This window comes from Phoca vitulina, unplaced genomic scaffold, assembly GCF_004348235.1.
Source record: "Phoca vitulina isolate PV1807 unplaced genomic scaffold, GSC_HSeal_1.0 scaffold20, whole genome shotgun sequence".
Lineage (NCBI taxonomy): Eukaryota > Metazoa > Chordata > Mammalia > Carnivora > Phocidae > Phoca > Phoca vitulina.
In genome coordinates, this window is record NW_022589723.1 from 36,087,611 (window position 1) to 36,104,528 (window position 16,918).

Genomic DNA, 16,918 nt, shown 5'->3' on the forward strand with positions numbered 1-16,918 from the left:
TCATTGGCTTGCAGTTCAGTTACTCCCTAGCTCGGAGCCTTTCTCCTACAAACAGTTGTACAGTCCCCTGCCACTTCTTCCCTCCCCCTGACCTAGCTAACGCCAGCCCGAAGGTCTTAAAGTTGAACCTCCCGTCCCTCGAAAAGCCTTCCCTAACTACATCCTGGAGACTCAGCTAGATCGGATACCTCTTACGTCTCAGTACTGTGTACTTCCCCTTACCAGCACTTACCATAACCATAATTAAATAACGAGTGGGTAATTAGTTGTTTCATATCTGTCTTCCCCACTAGAGTGTAAGCTTGAAGAGGAAAAGAAACCGGATTCTGATTCTTGATTGTCTTGACCTCTTTCATGTCCCCAGCAGCCAGCATGAAACCTTACTCCTAACTAGTAGTAATTAAGCAATTTTGGCATAAAATCTGAATAACTACTCCAGGTGTGTTCTATAATATCGATCTATTCCAGTGGCTCACAACCTCTTTTCTTCTATAACATATGTGTCACATAAAATATAGCCCTGGTTTATGAGCAAATCTGAGTACACTATGTAGATTTTACATATTTCTCTTCCTCTTAAGAGAGCCTATTGGAATCAAGTAAATGAGATAGATATAAAGCATATATATCTTTATAGTTTATTATAATTTTAAAAACATATAATTTATATATTTATATAATTTAAAACAAAGCCTAAAAATCAAAGATAAGATGCATTTCAGTTTTGTTTCATTTGATGAAGTACCATTATCTAATGACCTTAACCAAATTCTAAAGCACACTTCATACTAAATATAATGTAGATTTTCTTTCAAGTTTTTAGGTCATATTCTTTAAACTTTTAATATACAAAGAATGTCATGAAGAAAATAACAAGAGGCATTAGACTAATATTTTGGAAGTTTTCTTGGAGTTAAAGAGTGTGACATATATTTAGACAAATATACTTCAAAAATTTTAGTTACAGGATTAATTCAGGTTGATCAGTGTACTTCCTTCAGCTCACTTGGGTATCATATCCATATGTTGAACTTCTCAGCTCTTTGAGCTAGCAAAATAAAGCAAAAAGAACAGAAATTTTAATTGATAATTTATATAACAAATATATATCATTCTTATATTGCCCTAGAGCTTTTTTTAATATCATTTTACTTGATCAGAAGTATAACACTTTATAAAGTTAAAACTTTATAGCCCTGAGCTTTAGATTTATGAAATGCTACACAAGTCAGTTTCTGATTGCTGTTTTCTAAAAAACATTTTTTCCTATCTTCCTTAAGAAGTTTTCTTAGACCCAAGTTTATCCAAATAATCTTATACATTATATTCTAAAATTTTAATAAGGTTTTAAAAATTAGTCCTTTCTACATCAACTTTATTTTTATACATAGTGTTAGGTAAGAGTCTAACTTGCTTTTATTTCAGTTGGTCAATTTGATAATAGCATTTCTTAATTAAAGTATTCTCTTTTTTAATGAGAATGCCGTTTTCATCTTATATTAAGTTCCTGTAAATATTTGGATAGATTTCTAGACTTTTTTTTTAAGATTTATTTATTTGAGAGAGAGAGAGCATGAGTGGGAGGGGCAGAGGTAGAGGGAAAATCTCAAACAGACTTCACGCTAAGCACAGAGCCGGATGCAGGGCTCGATTTCAGGACCCTGAGATCATGACCGGGGCTGAAATCAAGAGCTGGACACTTAACCGACTGAGCCACCCAGGCACCCCTATTTCTGGACTTTCTATTCCATTTCACTAATCTATTTATCTGTTTTAATGCCAATACCAAAGCTGCTTGACTATAGTAGTTTCATAGTAAGTTTTAATATCTATGTAGGGGAAATCTGCTTTCACTATTCAGAGTTTTAATTCTCACACACTTGTTCTTCCATATGAACCTTAAAATCATTTAATCTACTGATACAACATTGTACGCTAATTATACTTCAGTGAAAAACTATTTAATCTAAATGGAAATGTTAAGAATTGTATTCAAATGACATTTAAGTTATTCATTTCAGAAGTATTGACATTGTTAAGATAATAAATCATCACTTTAAAGATCATGGTATATCTCCATATTTTCAGGTCTTGTTTGGTATCCAGAGGGAGCTAATTAGGGAAGTGTTGAAAGATTGAAGGAAAATTCTGAGGAACTAAATAAGGTTAGAGACCATGAAATTGTAGCAACTATAGTCTGAATTGTCGAATGAGTATTCCAGGAGCACAGAATAAGTAGGAATAAGAGTAGAGAAGCTATATGTTTGATAAAGAGTAAGGAGAAAAAGGATCAAAGATAAAGAATAAAAAATTCAACTATAATGATAAAAGAAAGAAATGATGGGCCATATGGTCTAGGCTAGATTTTTAAAGTATGAAAAATAGAAGGTTGCCAACAGATTAGGAGAAAATTTAGTATTTCTAAGACTGGAAGTCTAAATGAAGTTGAAGATGAGAAGCATATGAAGGAGTGAGTTGGAATAGTGGGAATTTATGGTCAGAGTTAAGTTTTTGAAGTTGAAGATTTAATTTAATTTAATTTTTATTTATTTATTTATTTAAAAGATTTTATTTATTTATTTGACAGAGAGAGACAGCTAGAGAGGGAACACAAGCAGGGGAAGTGGGAGAGGGAGAAGCAGGCTCCCCGCCGAGCAGGGAGCCCAATGCGGGGCTCGATCCCAGGACCCTGGAATCATGACCTGAGCCGAAGGCAGACGCTTAATGACTGAGCCACCCAGGCACCCCTGAAGTTGAAGATTTTAAAGGTGGAACATACCTAAGAGCAATTTGGAGGCCATTATTGTGGCCATGGGAGTGGGTTGTTAGAGAAGAGTAGAAGTAAGAGTCATCGGAGAGAGATCAGTTGAAGCTATTATTGTAGATATTGAAGTTAGTGATGGTAGAGCTAGGTGTGGAACCGGGAACCAATTCAACAGTGCTCAGCCTTATCTCCTTCCAGTCTAAGTCATGTATCCTATGCTCCTGTTACAGGGCTGTTCACTGTTCACGTTTTACTAGGATTGGCAGCAACAGTGAGTGCAGAAGTGGCTTTGTTTATTAATTGGCTCTTTTACCTGGGAAAACGATCTCTGATAGGTATGGATTGCAGACTGTTAATATGATCTTCCCAGCACTTTGAACTTTTCAGGCAGCTCATGGCCAAAAATTCTGTGACCCTCTAAAATAATTTAAACTTATGGAGTCTTCACTTTTATGGTCTCAAAAACAAGCATTCAGTTCCAAGAGAAAGAGGAAGTATCTGTTAGTGAAAATCGTTATGCCTTGTAGTTACTGCCAAGAGTTTCAGAATTTTTATTAGAAGTTCCCCAAAGTCAAAGGCCTTTTAAGCAAGAAGCACAAAGGAAGACTTTGGGAGAGATGGGAAAAGTGATGTATGTGTTCAGTGGAGAGGATGTGGAGAACAGTAATGAATCATTGGAAAGGGATCCACAATTTCTGGCAAAAAATTTATTTTTTACTGATGTAAGTTCAAAGTGCCATGGAGACACCATTACATTATCTTGGTCTGACCCTTTTAATGACTTAAAAACTGTGAAGTCAAGGAGATAAAGATGATATTTGAAGTCAGAAAAGTAAAACTCTAAAGATAGTGAATTATTGGTAAAACTTAATGCAAAATTACTTACAACTTCTAGTGGTAATAGATAATTTCTTCAATTTAGTTTGTGGTTGTCTGATTCATGTAAAATCTCTTACATCAGAAAGATAGAAATATTTCTAGAAGAGCTGATTATACCTTGTACATGTATATACCAGGGACTCTTAGTGGAGCATCCAGATTGACTTCTTCAACTTGGAAATCCTTATTTTATACTTGAACTCTCCACACCATTTGACATAGTTGATACTGTTCATCTTGAAAAGCTCTTTGCATTGATTTTTCTGATAGCACATTCACCTGATTTTCCTTTTCCTTATGTGGTTGATGTTTGTGTTTTTTTTTTTTTTTATAATATCTTGCTAACTCCTTTTTGACCAGATCTCTACCTGTATATTATGTTTTCTCAACTTAAAAGATTTAGATAGACTTTTTGCTATAATAGATGAGGATTCGCTCACTTACTTGTTATCCCCCCAACACTGTATACCTAGAGTTCTTTTATTGATAACTTTTGTAATTTACTATAATTAAATCTCTATTTCTTTTTCCATCTGCTATAAATATTAGCTCTCAAATTTGCATTATGCAAGATGCGTCTACCCTTTACTTCTCCCACTTTTTTGCATTGCAGCTTTCTATGAGCTATATTTTTCTAGTTTCCCTTGTGATTTCTTCATTGACCCATTGTTTAAGAGTTTGTTAATTTCCATACACTTGTGAATTTTCCAGATTTCTCTCTGTTACTGATTTCTAGTTTTATTCCATTGTTTTTAGAGATGTTTTATGTGAGACTTGTTTTGTGGCTTAACATATAGTCTATTCTGAAGAATGTTATCATGCACACTTGAGAAGAATGTGCATTCTAATGTCATTGGGTAGAGTCTTCTATGTATGTTAGATCTAGTTGATATATAGTGCTCTTGAAGTCCTCTATTTCCTTATTGATTTTTCTACCTAGTTATTCTATCCATTATTGCAAGTAGGGTATTGAAATCTCCAACTATGATTGCAGAACTATTGCTCCCTTCAATTCTGTCAGTTCTTGCTTTAGATATTTTGGACATTAAGTGCAATATGTTTATAATTGTCACGCCTTCCTGATGGATTGACCCTTTTATCGATATAAAATGTCCTTCTATGTCTCTTGTAACACTTTTTGACACAATGTCTCTTTTGTCTGATATTAGCAGCCACTCTAGCTCTTTTGGTTATCATTTGCATGGAATATCATTTTCCATCCTTCCAATTTCAATCTGTTGTGTCTTTTAATCTTGTAGACAGCATATAGTTGAGTCTTGTTTTTTTAATCCATTCTGCTAATAATCACCTTTTAGTTGGAGAATTTAATCTATCAAATCCTGGTAAGAAAGCACTTAATTCTGTCATTTTGCTCTTTGATTTCTGTCATATATATTTTTTGTTCCTCAATTCCTCCACTATTTTTTTATGTTCAAGGACTTTTTAGTGTGCCATTGTGATTCTCTTCTCATTCCTTTTACTGTATGTATTTCTTAGCTATTGTCTCAGTTGTTACCCTGGGGATTATAGTTAACATCTTAATTAATAACAATTTAGTTTGCATTAATACCAACTTACTTGCAATAATATATAAAAACTTTGCTCCTATATAGTTTCACTCTGTTTGTTATTGTCACAAATTTCATTTTTATACATTATGTGCACATTGACATAGATTTATAATTACTATTTTATGCATTTGTCTATTAAATCATATAGAGAAAAAGAAAATTTACCAGTCAAAAATAGAGTTATATTGGCTTTTATATTTACCTGTGTAATTACCTTTTCTGGTATTCTTTATTTCTTCATATGGCTTTGAGTTACTGTCTAGTGTCCTTTTATTTCAATCTAAGTGACTACTTTAGCATTTCTTGTAGGGCAAATGTACTAGCAATGAACTCTCACAGCTTTTGTTTATCTGGAAATGTCTTAATTTCTCCATTTCAAAGTGCAGCTTTGCTGGATATAGAATTCTTGGTTGCAAGTTTTTTCTTTCAGGACCATAAATATGGCATCCTCTGCCTTCTGCAGAGGATTAATTAATTATTATTAATTAAACAAAGAAATTTGGGGGCGCCTGGGTGGCTCAGTTGTTAAGCATCTGCCTTCGGCTCAGGTCATGATTCCAGGGTCCTGGGATTGAGCCCCGCATCGGGCTCCCTGCTCCGCGGGGAGCCTGCTTCTCCCTCTCCCACTCCCCCTGCTTGTGTTCCCTCTCTCACTGTGTCTCTCTCTGTCAAAATAAATAAATAAAATCTTAAAAAAAAAATAAACAAAGAAATTTGTGCTGCCTTTACTACATTCCAGTTTCTTTGAACTTCTTGTTTATCTATTGAAAGGAATTTACTCTTCTTGAAGCCTGCTATCTCCCTGACCTAATTTAGTCTTATTATTTCCTTTTGGACCATTGTTTACAGTTTATTATTTTACATCATATTACTAGTAGCTTTTTCTTGCCTTATGTATCTTTCTAATATCCTCAAGTACTTCTCTAGATGGTAGAGTTACTCAGATTGTAGTTCTGGGCCTTCTTTTCACTCTCTGCTTTCCCCCAAGCATTCTCATAACGTCTTTGCCTTTAAATAACATTTGTATCTTGAAGATACCCAATATATATACCTTCTCTTTTATGGTTTACCCATTTGGGTTGTATTTAAGAAAAAAACAATCCTTTACTACATTGAGATTATAAAAATATCCTCCAATTTTGTCTTCCTAAATAGGTTTAAAATTTCGCTTTTCATATTTTAGTTTTTATTACACTTGGAATTGATTTTTAAGTTTGAGATTGAGGTCTGATTTGTTTGTTTTTCTCATTAGGAGTAACCAATTGCCCTACTGCTACATACTGAGTGTTCTTTCCTTCTCCCACTGATCTGCAATGCCACTCGGCCTGTTTTATTGACAGTGGGAGAAGTAGGTGGTAGGGTCCTCTAACAGATCTTCAATTAAAGCCCCCATATTCAGTCTTACTTCTACTCCCATCTTCTATCATATCTACTGTTCTTTCCTTTCCAAAAGTCCTACTGGGCAGTTTGGCTATCATCTTTGTTCTTGTCCCCAGTGCATATTCCAAACAATAACTTCCTTTGTTTTTCTTCGTCATTCAACATTTTTTACTTTCCAGCTTCCAGAAGTTTTCTGAAACTTCTTACAGCAGATGGTCCCTCCCCTACCCCCAACTGTTGTACTTGTTGTTGTGGGTTTGCATCAGTTCAATTACTTTAATGGGGTTTTAGAGGGAGATTTCAAACATATGTGTTCAGTCTTTGTGCTAGTTTATCTGAAAGTACACAGTGAAATGTTTTAAATTTTAGAAGTTGTGTTACTATATTCTCTGTCTTTAAAATGTAATTAAATTTCATCTTTCTAAAATGATATAAGCCTTACTCTTTCTGAAGGTAGAAAGCTAGAGGGTCACAAAGTCCCTTCCTTAGGGTTCCAATTTGTTTTTTAATACTACATAAGTTTTTCCATTTTTAACAATCCCATTTATAGTCTTTAGTTTTTCATAATGCCAAAAAAGTGGCTAATTCTTGTGTTAGAGTATCTGTGACCTTTGACTTATGGGTGTGTAACAAATGCCTGGAAACAAGTATCCATGAAAAAATTATAGGCACATAAAGAGAAGAAATTCTATAAAACTTTGGTATATCCCATTAATGATTTCACTGTTCACAGTACTTGGGACAGCTCTACAGTAAAATGACATATTGCAGGTTTCTTTCTCCTGCCAGAAATGGGAAAGTACTTGGTGTAATGTTTTCTTTGCTTACATTGGATGCATGCAGTGAAGCTGGTTTATTTTTGGTCATTTCCTGTCTATGAAGACTGTGGTACTTTAGCCAACACTACCATAATAAAATATAATGCATAAAATGAATTTCCACACCTACAAATGTTGTAATAGAAATTCATAAAATACGTTATCATAGGAATCAGCACCACTTACTCATTGGGAAAAGAATCTTCCGAAATATCTTAAGTCTTTCTGTTCTAACTTGTTATAGAAAGCCTAAGGATTTTTAAAAACACACCAGAAAACCCCATAATCCTCTGAAATATTGTCTTTTTTTTTCCATTTAGGCATTTAAGAGTATATTCTTTTTTTAGCCTGGCTTTCAGGGACTCGTTACTTTATTGCATTAAATTAATTACCCCACTTTTCTTAGAGAAGGCATAGAATATTTTTCTGACTCATTCTATATAAAGATCAAGTGACTAAATGAACATTTGTACTTGTAATTAATGACTTGATTGTGAAGATCTTGAAGAGAATTCCTATTTGATGGCAGATTGCCTACTGTTCAATAAATATTTGAGGTGGGAAATATATGTGGAAATGTATTGGGCTTTATGGGAAAACAAATTTTAAAACATGGATCCTCCATAGAAGAATGCCACATTTCTCCGAGTGTTAATTTAGACTAGACAGGGGTTGAAAACTAGACCACTTGACCCAGTCACCTACTCTAAAAATTTGAACAGCATTTGATGCTTTCCTCTCCTTTATTCCCCAGTGTCAGTCACTAAGTTCTGCTTTTATTTTTTCTTTCTTTTTTTTTTTTTAAAGATTTTATCTATTTATTTGACAGAGAGAGACACAGCGAGAGAGGGAACACAAGCAGGGGGAGTGGGGGAGGGAGAAGCAGGCTTCCCGCCGAGCAGGGAGCCCAATGCGGGGCTCGATCCCAGGACCCTGGGACCATGACCTGAGCCGAAGGCAGACGCCCAACGACTGAGCCACCCAGGCGCCCCTGCTTTTATTTTTTCTTAAACATGTTATTATCTATGTTCTCTTCTTTTATTAATAATAATCACTAAATTGTATTGAGCTGAGAGCGTGAGATATGGTTTTGAATACTTCTAGTTTATAACAACTTTGAAAAAATATGTATTATAATCACCATTTACATACAAGGAACCGAAACTACAAAGAAACTAACTTGCTCCCTCAGTCCTCTGTTTATCAGTGGCAGATCTGGGATTTGAACTAAGGTCTGTCTGGTGTTCTTGCCAATTCCATTTCCACTACCATGACCTCCTTTCTGTTATGCCCTTATATGATCTAGTCAACACCATAGCACTGCTTTTCCTACTAATCTAATCTCCCTCCATCCAGCCTCTCCCTGCTACATCTTCCACAAAGTTGGCCAACTTATCTCTCAGAAGTAGAGCCTTGAGGATCGAGAAATGTCTTGTTCATCTTTGTAACCAGCACCAGCACCTAGCTCCGTGGAGACACATTGGAGATGCTTAAAAATGTGCATCAAATATGGTCCTGTTACCTTTTTATTTTGCTCTTTTATTACTTTTTCTGCTCTTCAACCTCATAGGATAAAATCTGACTTTTCAGCTTCATCTTCAGCTGCGACTCTTCCATATGTTTCAGTGTTTTAGCCATATTGAAATTGTTCTTACCTGAATATGGTATATGTAATTAGTCTTCTGTGCCTTTCTTCATTTAGTTTTTCTTACCAGAAGTGTGCTTCCTCCTTCTAATTCTGGTGAAATTCTACTATTCATCTTTTAAGGATGAGTTCAAATGTTACCTCCTTTTGAAAACTGACTTCTCCCCACTAGAAGAATTCCTTCCTCTGTATTCTCATAGCATATCATTTAAATACTCAATATATGAAAATGAGCATATTGTATTACAATTAATATATATATTTGTCTTGTTCTCTACCCTCCATCCATATTGGGAGCTCTTTAAGGGCAAGTAAGTCTTAATTTATCTTTATATCCCCAGTGCCTATCATAATACCTGACACATAGTAAGCTCTACAGATAAACCTATTTGTTTAAGAGAGGTTGAGGTCATTTCAGTTTAATTTTATTTCATGTGTTTATTAAATTAATTGCAGAGTATGATTAGAGCAGTTATATTTCTGGGACTATAGCCCTATAAAAGTGAGGAAAAGTTTTGATATACTCAACACTTGTACATGATCTCTACACTGACTGTCCTTATCAATACAGATGAGGTAGTTGCCTATGCCAGAATCCTTAGTGCCCTGTATATAATGGGCTTTCAGCAAATGTTTGCTAAATAAATGAACTAATGAAGTAATATGTATGTATGTATAACTGCAAAAATGTGGACACACCAACTAAGCATACAAGGAAAACTCAACATATAAACAAATTTTTAGCAAACTTTCCAAGTAATTTCTTATGCAAATCAGAGCACACCTTCCCCAAAGAACAGGTTCCTCTACTCTATGTTGGCCAGAGTTTGAGGCGAAACCCAAGCCTCATTCAGAAAATAACTGAAATGGGTGAGCTATTGTGTGACCTGTTTAACAGGTGCTACATATCCTGTTGAGAAGGATGAACCTTTCTGTAGCCCAGAAAACTCACCATTTGTTTTTTACAGAATGCCCATGTGAAATCTATGTAAGTTAGAGATTACTTCTGCTTTCTTTTGTAACCATATTACTGTTTTGCTGAGTGTAGGCTTATTTATTATTTCACTTATTTTCCCAATAGTTTGCTTGACAAACCTTTATACAAAATAAATAATCCCTTTCTGATGAAAGACTTTTATCTTGGAGTTTATATTCTTTAACTTTTAATCATATGGAAAAGAAAAAGAAAGGTAAGACACTTCCAAAGGACTATTCATAGCTGCGATTCCCCATCATTTTTACATTAAAATGAACTTGGTTTGCTGGATATCATGGCCATTAGGCATCATTGTATCAACTAGCTAGGTTTTTTTTTTTTTTTCTTTCCTTGACCTTATTTCTTCATTTGCTTTTGCCTCACCTGAGAAAACCTTGCTAACCCTTATAATCTGTATCTGTATCACTGATTCTGCCCCTTTGCTGAAACCACAGCTTATAGTCAGAACATCCTTCTTAAGATTCAAGAGACAGTCATTAAAAACTTCGTAATTGTCTCACTTCATTAATTCATTCAAGAAATATTTACTGAGGGCGCCTGGGTGGCTCAGTCGTTAAGCGTCTGCCTTCGGCTCAGGTCATGATCCCAGGGTCCTGGGATCGAGTCCCACATCAGGCTCCCTGCTCTGCGAGAAGCCTGCTTCTCCCTCTCCCACTCCCCCTGCTTGTGTTCCTGCTCTCGCTATGTCTCTCTCTATCAAATAAATAAATAAAATCTTAAAAAGAAAAAAAAAAGAAATATTTACTGAACACAACATGTGCTAGGAGCTGTGCTAGATGCTGGATCTACTAATGTGGCAAAGTTGGAGCGCTCAAGGATCACAGTGTTTGGTAAGAGAGACAGACAAGCAGGTAATTGCCATGCAGTGTGGTAAGTGCTGTAACAGGGGTATGCACTCTCTTCAGCAAGCCTTCTATATTTTGGTGGCAGTGAAATAGAACGCCTATCCTTTATCTTATTCCAGAAATTATTGTATGCTTTACATAGCTCAACACAAAGCTATCAGACAAAGTACAATATAAGGAACTCTTAATTCCATCTTATTTTTGTTCTGTTATCAGCTTTTACCTTTATAGGATTATAGGTTATTCAAATAGTACTGCTCGTTGAATGTCTAACTACTGTCATATAATAATCATTGTCTTAAGCACTAGTCTGGCAGAAATAAAGACTCTGTATTTTCTTGGTTGCATATTCACTTCAAATTGACTGTTATTACCCAGCTTATTACTGTATACACAGATGTGTTACAGGTTAACTGGTGCCTCTGTAAGAAGTGCATGTAAGTCCAGTAAGACATGATAAACCAACAAGGTAATGGTTTCTCAGTCTTTTCCTCCAATATCAGCATTCTAAAAAATTTTAAGATCTTTAATAATTCATTTATTCAACATACATTGTGAAAAGCCCATTACCAGTCCCCAGAGCCCCAAAGATGAGGAAATATAGTCTTTAGCCTCAAGGAATTCACTGATAGAGAAGGCAAATTGTAAACATATAATTGTGATATAGTAAGAGAAGTGATATATTGGAGGAGTATATAAAAGTTCATAGGAGCACAAAGGAAGGTAAAGTACTAATATTAGTAAGGGCAAATAAATACTGCTAGAAAGCAAAAATAGCAGAATGAAAACATAACAAACAAAAGCCAAGCATTGTTTGAATTTTGAGATTGGGTAAAATAAATAGTTATGTCTCTATTCACAAATCAGAAAATTCGAGTTGGATTGAGCTGTTTCTTTTCTTCTGTGGCTATTATTTGGGTACCTTTTGCAGAAAATGTGACCCCTACTTTGGAAATAGTAACTATTATCATTTTCATTGGAGTATGTGAAGTGATTTTGTGTATATTTTATATGTGTGTGTGTGTGTGTATGTATACATATGTAGAGAGAGATATTAAATAGTGAATTATTTTTCATCATTTTTTATTTCAAAATGGGGAATAAATATTAATTTTACTGCTTGTAACTGTAGTATACAATTGCAAAATGTCAAACAACATTGAGGTATTCAAAAATAGAAAGTCAGAGTTACCCCTTAATCTAGCTTCTGAGAGGTAAACTATTGTTAACAGTAATTATGTGTCTTCCCGAGTGTTTTATAAATATACTTTATATTATATGGTTCTTAATATAGAAATAGTATTCTGAAAAATGCAGAGTTTTTTTTTTTGCTAGACAGTGGAATACTTTTTAGATTAGGAAAACATATTCGTACTAACATGAAAAGATATCCATGATATACTAAATCGATTGTTTTAAAACTAAATAGGATATCAATTACCTTTAATTGATATAAATAATTTGGGTTTAAAGTGGTATTTTTTTGTTCACATGTGCCTCTTTTTGAATTAAAATGTGTAACTAGAAGAATACAAAACGTCCCAATATTCTATTGAAATTTAATCTTTGGTGCTCTGGGTTTAATTATTGAAACAAAAAAAAATGAATATAAAATTTCAAATACCTCTGCCAACAGGTTTTTATTGTCTCTTATTTACTTTTCATAATAAGACTTTCATTTAAAATTGTATGTTGCATTTTCCAGGTCTCTGGACTCAGGACTCACCAATGCTTTACAGGGTTTATCTGTCACAGATACACACCTTGTTGAAGTGGATGGGGACACACTTTCCCTGTATGGCTCAGGAGCACTGGAATCTCTAGATCGGAATTGGAGTGTTCAAACAGCAGGAATGGTGACAACAGTGTCCTTCACTTTCATAGAATTTGATGAAATCGTCCAAGTGCTTCCCAAATTGAAGATTAAATTTCCTAATTCTCTGGTAAACATTTCCTTTTAGTAGTATATTTGAATTATTCTCAGTCATGACTTGTGTGTTCAGGCCAAAGACCTGTTTTAACTTTTATTTATGCAGTTTCTATCTGGCAGGGAGACTAAGGTTTTGTGTTGATTTTCTGGATCTGGGATTTAAATTAGTATTCATAAATGGCCTTGCAGTTTTCTGTTAATATTAGAAATGGTCTCTCTATAAAATGATTCTTTGTGGAGTATAAAGGACCAATATAATTTTATTCAAATTATGTATTTCTACTTTATAAAGCATTCATCAGGACCTCACCTAATCCTATATTATGTATTCATTTATTCTATCAGGTATTAATGGGACATGTATATTTATATATAATTCTTACAGTAGTCCCTTAACAACATTTAAAATAATTTTAGTGGCTCATTTAAAATTAGTTTGAGAAGGGGAAAATGGTGGAATAGGAAGATCCTAAGTTCACCTCGTCCTATGGATACAGCTAGATAACACCCACATCAGTATAATAACCCAGAAAATGACCTGAAGACTGTCAGAACAGACTCTCCACGACTAAATGTAAAAAAGAGGACACATTGAAGAGGGTAGGGAGGGCAGAGACAGGTCAGAAGATAATGGCATGTGCCATTTTCCTCTCCCACTCCACAGCCTAGATACACAGACACCTGCAGGAACTAGCACAACACCAGCACTCTCCATCTAGCTTGTGAACAGCATGCCCCATCCCTGCAGACTTCTGTGAACATGCCCTCTCCATCCTCGCCTGGGCAGGTGGTTTCCTGAGTGGCTGCAGGTCCCCTCCTGCAGTGGATGGATGCAGACCTTGCTGGCACCATGAGCCCTACACCTGCACTCTCCTATGGGACCTGCCCCTTCTAATACACCCCTGACCAGAGCCCATCCAAAGTGGTGCCACAACCCTGGCACTGTGCAAGCAGCCCCAAAATGGGCCAACACCACTCTAAAATGACTGTTGCCCTGGGCGGAGGGGAAGATAACCATACACACCAGTCTGACTGTGGCACCAGCAATGGGCTGGGGGCAGATATCGGGTCTGACTGCAGGCCTCGCCCACCATTGAAAGCTTCTCAGAGGACAACACAGGGAAAGTGTCCTGCAGTTCAGTGCTACTGCATCGCTGGCAGACACCTGGTCTGACTCAACTCAAGCCCATGGTGGCCCCAGACTGGCCCACTAACAACACAGGGACCAAACCCTGCCCACAACAGGCAAAGAGAGCCATTCCAGATGGCTGGACTGAAGGCAAACACAGCTTAGCCACAATAGTAGGGCACACATGCAACACACATAAGAGACACCATTGAAACACTGGGTTCTGGTGAACAGGGGACATCGCTCTGCAAGGGCACTACAGGACCTCTACCTAAGGCTGCTACTTTCAAGAGCAGGAGATGAGCTGACTTTTTCAGCACACAGAAACAGATGCAGAGAGTTAGACAGAACAGGAGACAGAGAAATACGTCCCAAATGAAAGAACAAGACAAAATCACAAGAGAGCTAAATGAAATGGAGATAAGTAATGTATCTAATAGAGAATATAAAGTAATGGTCATAAAGATACTCATTGGACTTGAGAAAAGAGTGGAGGACCTCAGTGAGACCCTCAACAAAGAGATAAAAAACATAAAAAAAGAAACAATCAGAGATGAAGAACTCAGTAATTGAAATTAAAAATACACTAAATGGAATAAATAGTAGACTAGAAGAAGCAGAAGAACAGATCAGCAATCTGGAGGACAGAGTAAGGGAAAGCAATCAGCTGAACAGGGGAGAGAAAAAGAATAATAAAAAATGAAAATAAACTAAGGGAACTCAGCAACACCATCAAGCATAATAACATTCACACAGTAGGGACCCCAGAAGAGGAAGACAGAGAAAAGGGAGCAGAAAATTTATTTGAAGAAATAATAGCTGAAAAATTCCCAAATCTGGGGAAAGAAACAGAAATCCAGATTCAGGAGGCATAGAGAGCCCACAGCAAAATACCCAAGGAGGTCCACCCCAAGACACATAGTAATTAAAATGGCAAAAAGTAGTGGTAAAGAGAGAATTCTGAAAGCAGCAAGAGAAGAGAAAACAGTTACATACAAGGGATACCAGCTGATTTTTTCAGCAGAAATTTTGCAGGGCAGAAAGGAGTGGCATGATATCTTCAAAATACTGAAAGAAAAAAACCTGCAATGAAGAATGATCTATTCAGCAAGGCTATCATTCAGAATAGAAGGAGAGATAAAGAAATTCCCAGACAAACAAAAATTAAAAGAATTCATCACCACTAAACCAGCCCTAAAACAATTGTTAAAGGGGATTCTGAGTGGAAAGGAAAGACTATAAGCAGGAGTAAGAAAAGTAGGAAGCACAAAAGCAGTAAAATTAAGTATATCCATAAAAATCAGTCAAAGACTCCAAAAAAGGATGTAAAGTATGACACAATATACCTAAAATGTGGAGGGGAGAGGAGTAAAATTTTAGTGCTTTTATAATGGGTTCAAACTTAAGCAACCATCAACTTAATAGAGACTGCTATATGTGTAAGATGTTATATAATAAATCTAATGGTAATCACAAATCAAAAACCAGTAATAGATATGCAAAATAGAAAGAAATCCAAGTATATCACTAAAGAAAGTCAGCAAACCATGAGAGAAGAGAGCAAGAGAAGAAAGGAACAGGAAGAACTACTAAAACAAATATAAAACATGCAACAAAATGGCAATAAGTACTACCCATCAATAATTACTTTGAATGGAAATAGACTGTGCTCCAATCAAAAGGCATAGGGTGATGGAATGGATAAAAAAGCAAGACCCACATGGAAGTTATTAAAGAAACCCTTTCTGGAGAAATAAAAGAACTAAAATCTAACCAAGTCGAAATCAAAAAGGCTATTAATGAGGTGCAATCAAAAATGGGGGCACTAACTGCTAGGATAAATGAGGCAGAAGAGAGAATCAGTGATAAAGAAGACCAAATGATGGAAAATAAAGAAGCTGAGAAAAAGAGAGATAAACAACTACTGGATCACGAGGGCAGACTTCGAGAGATAAGCGATACCATAAGACGAAACAACATTAGAATAATTGGGATCCCAGAAGAAGAAGGAAGAGAGAGAGGGGCAGAAGGTATATTGGAGCAAATTATAGCAGAGAACTTCCCTAATTTGGGGAAGGAAACAGGCACCAAAATCCAGGAGGCACAGAGAACCCCTCTCAAAATCAACAAAAATAGGTCAACACCCCGACATCTAGTAGTAAAACTTACGAGTCTCAGAGACAAAGAGAAAATCCTGAAAGCAGCTCGGGAGAAGAGATATGTAACCTACAATGGTAGAAACATGAGATTGGCAACAGACCTATCCACAGAGACCTGGCAGGCCAGAAAGGACTGGCATGATATATTCAGAGCACTAAACAAGAAAAATATGCAGCCAAGAATACTATATCCAGCTAGGCTGTCATTGAAAATAGAAGGAGAGATAAAAAGCTTCCAGGACAAACAAAAACTAAAGGAATTTGCAAACACGAAACCAGCCCTACAAGAAATACTGAAAGGGGTTCTCTAAGCAAAGAGAGAGCCTAAAAGCAACATAGACCAGGGGCGCCTGGGTGGCTCAATCGTTAAGCGTCTGCCTTCGGCTCAGGTCATGATCCCAGGGTCCTGGGATCGAGCCCCGCATCGGGCTCCTGCTCCGCGGGAAGCCTGCTTCTCCCTCCCCCACTCCCCCTGCTTGTGTTCCCTCTCTCGCTGTGTCTCTCTCTGTCAAATAAATAAACAAAATCTTTAAAAAAAAAATAAAAAAAAAATAAAAATAAAAAATAAAAGCAACATAGACCAGAAAGGAAGACAGACAATATACAGTAACAGTCACCTTACAGGCAATACAATGGCACTAAATTCATATCTTTCAATAGTTACCCTGAATGTAAATGGGCTAAATGCCCCAATCAAAAGACACGGGCTATCAGATTGGATTAAAAAGACAAGACCCATTGATATGCTGTCTGCAAGAGACTCATTTTAGACCCAAAGACACCCCCAGATTGAAAGTGAGG

At 36.1% G+C, this 16,918-nt stretch overlaps 1 protein-coding gene across 6 annotated transcripts in view; it reads left to right on the forward strand.

Annotated features, from left to right (window-relative positions):
- Positions 1 to 16,918, forward strand: part of LRRC49 (leucine rich repeat containing 49) — a 165,888-nt gene that overhangs the window by 116,367 nt on the left and 32,603 nt on the right. For all 6 annotated transcript variants that reach the window (XM_032418081.1, XM_032418083.1, XM_032418082.1 and 3 more), the window contains one exon: positions 12,605 to 12,842. In XM_032418081.1, the coding sequence (XP_032273972.1) occupies positions 12,605 to 12,842 (238 nt within the window). The remainder of the gene's footprint in view (positions 1 to 12,604; positions 12,843 to 16,918) is intronic.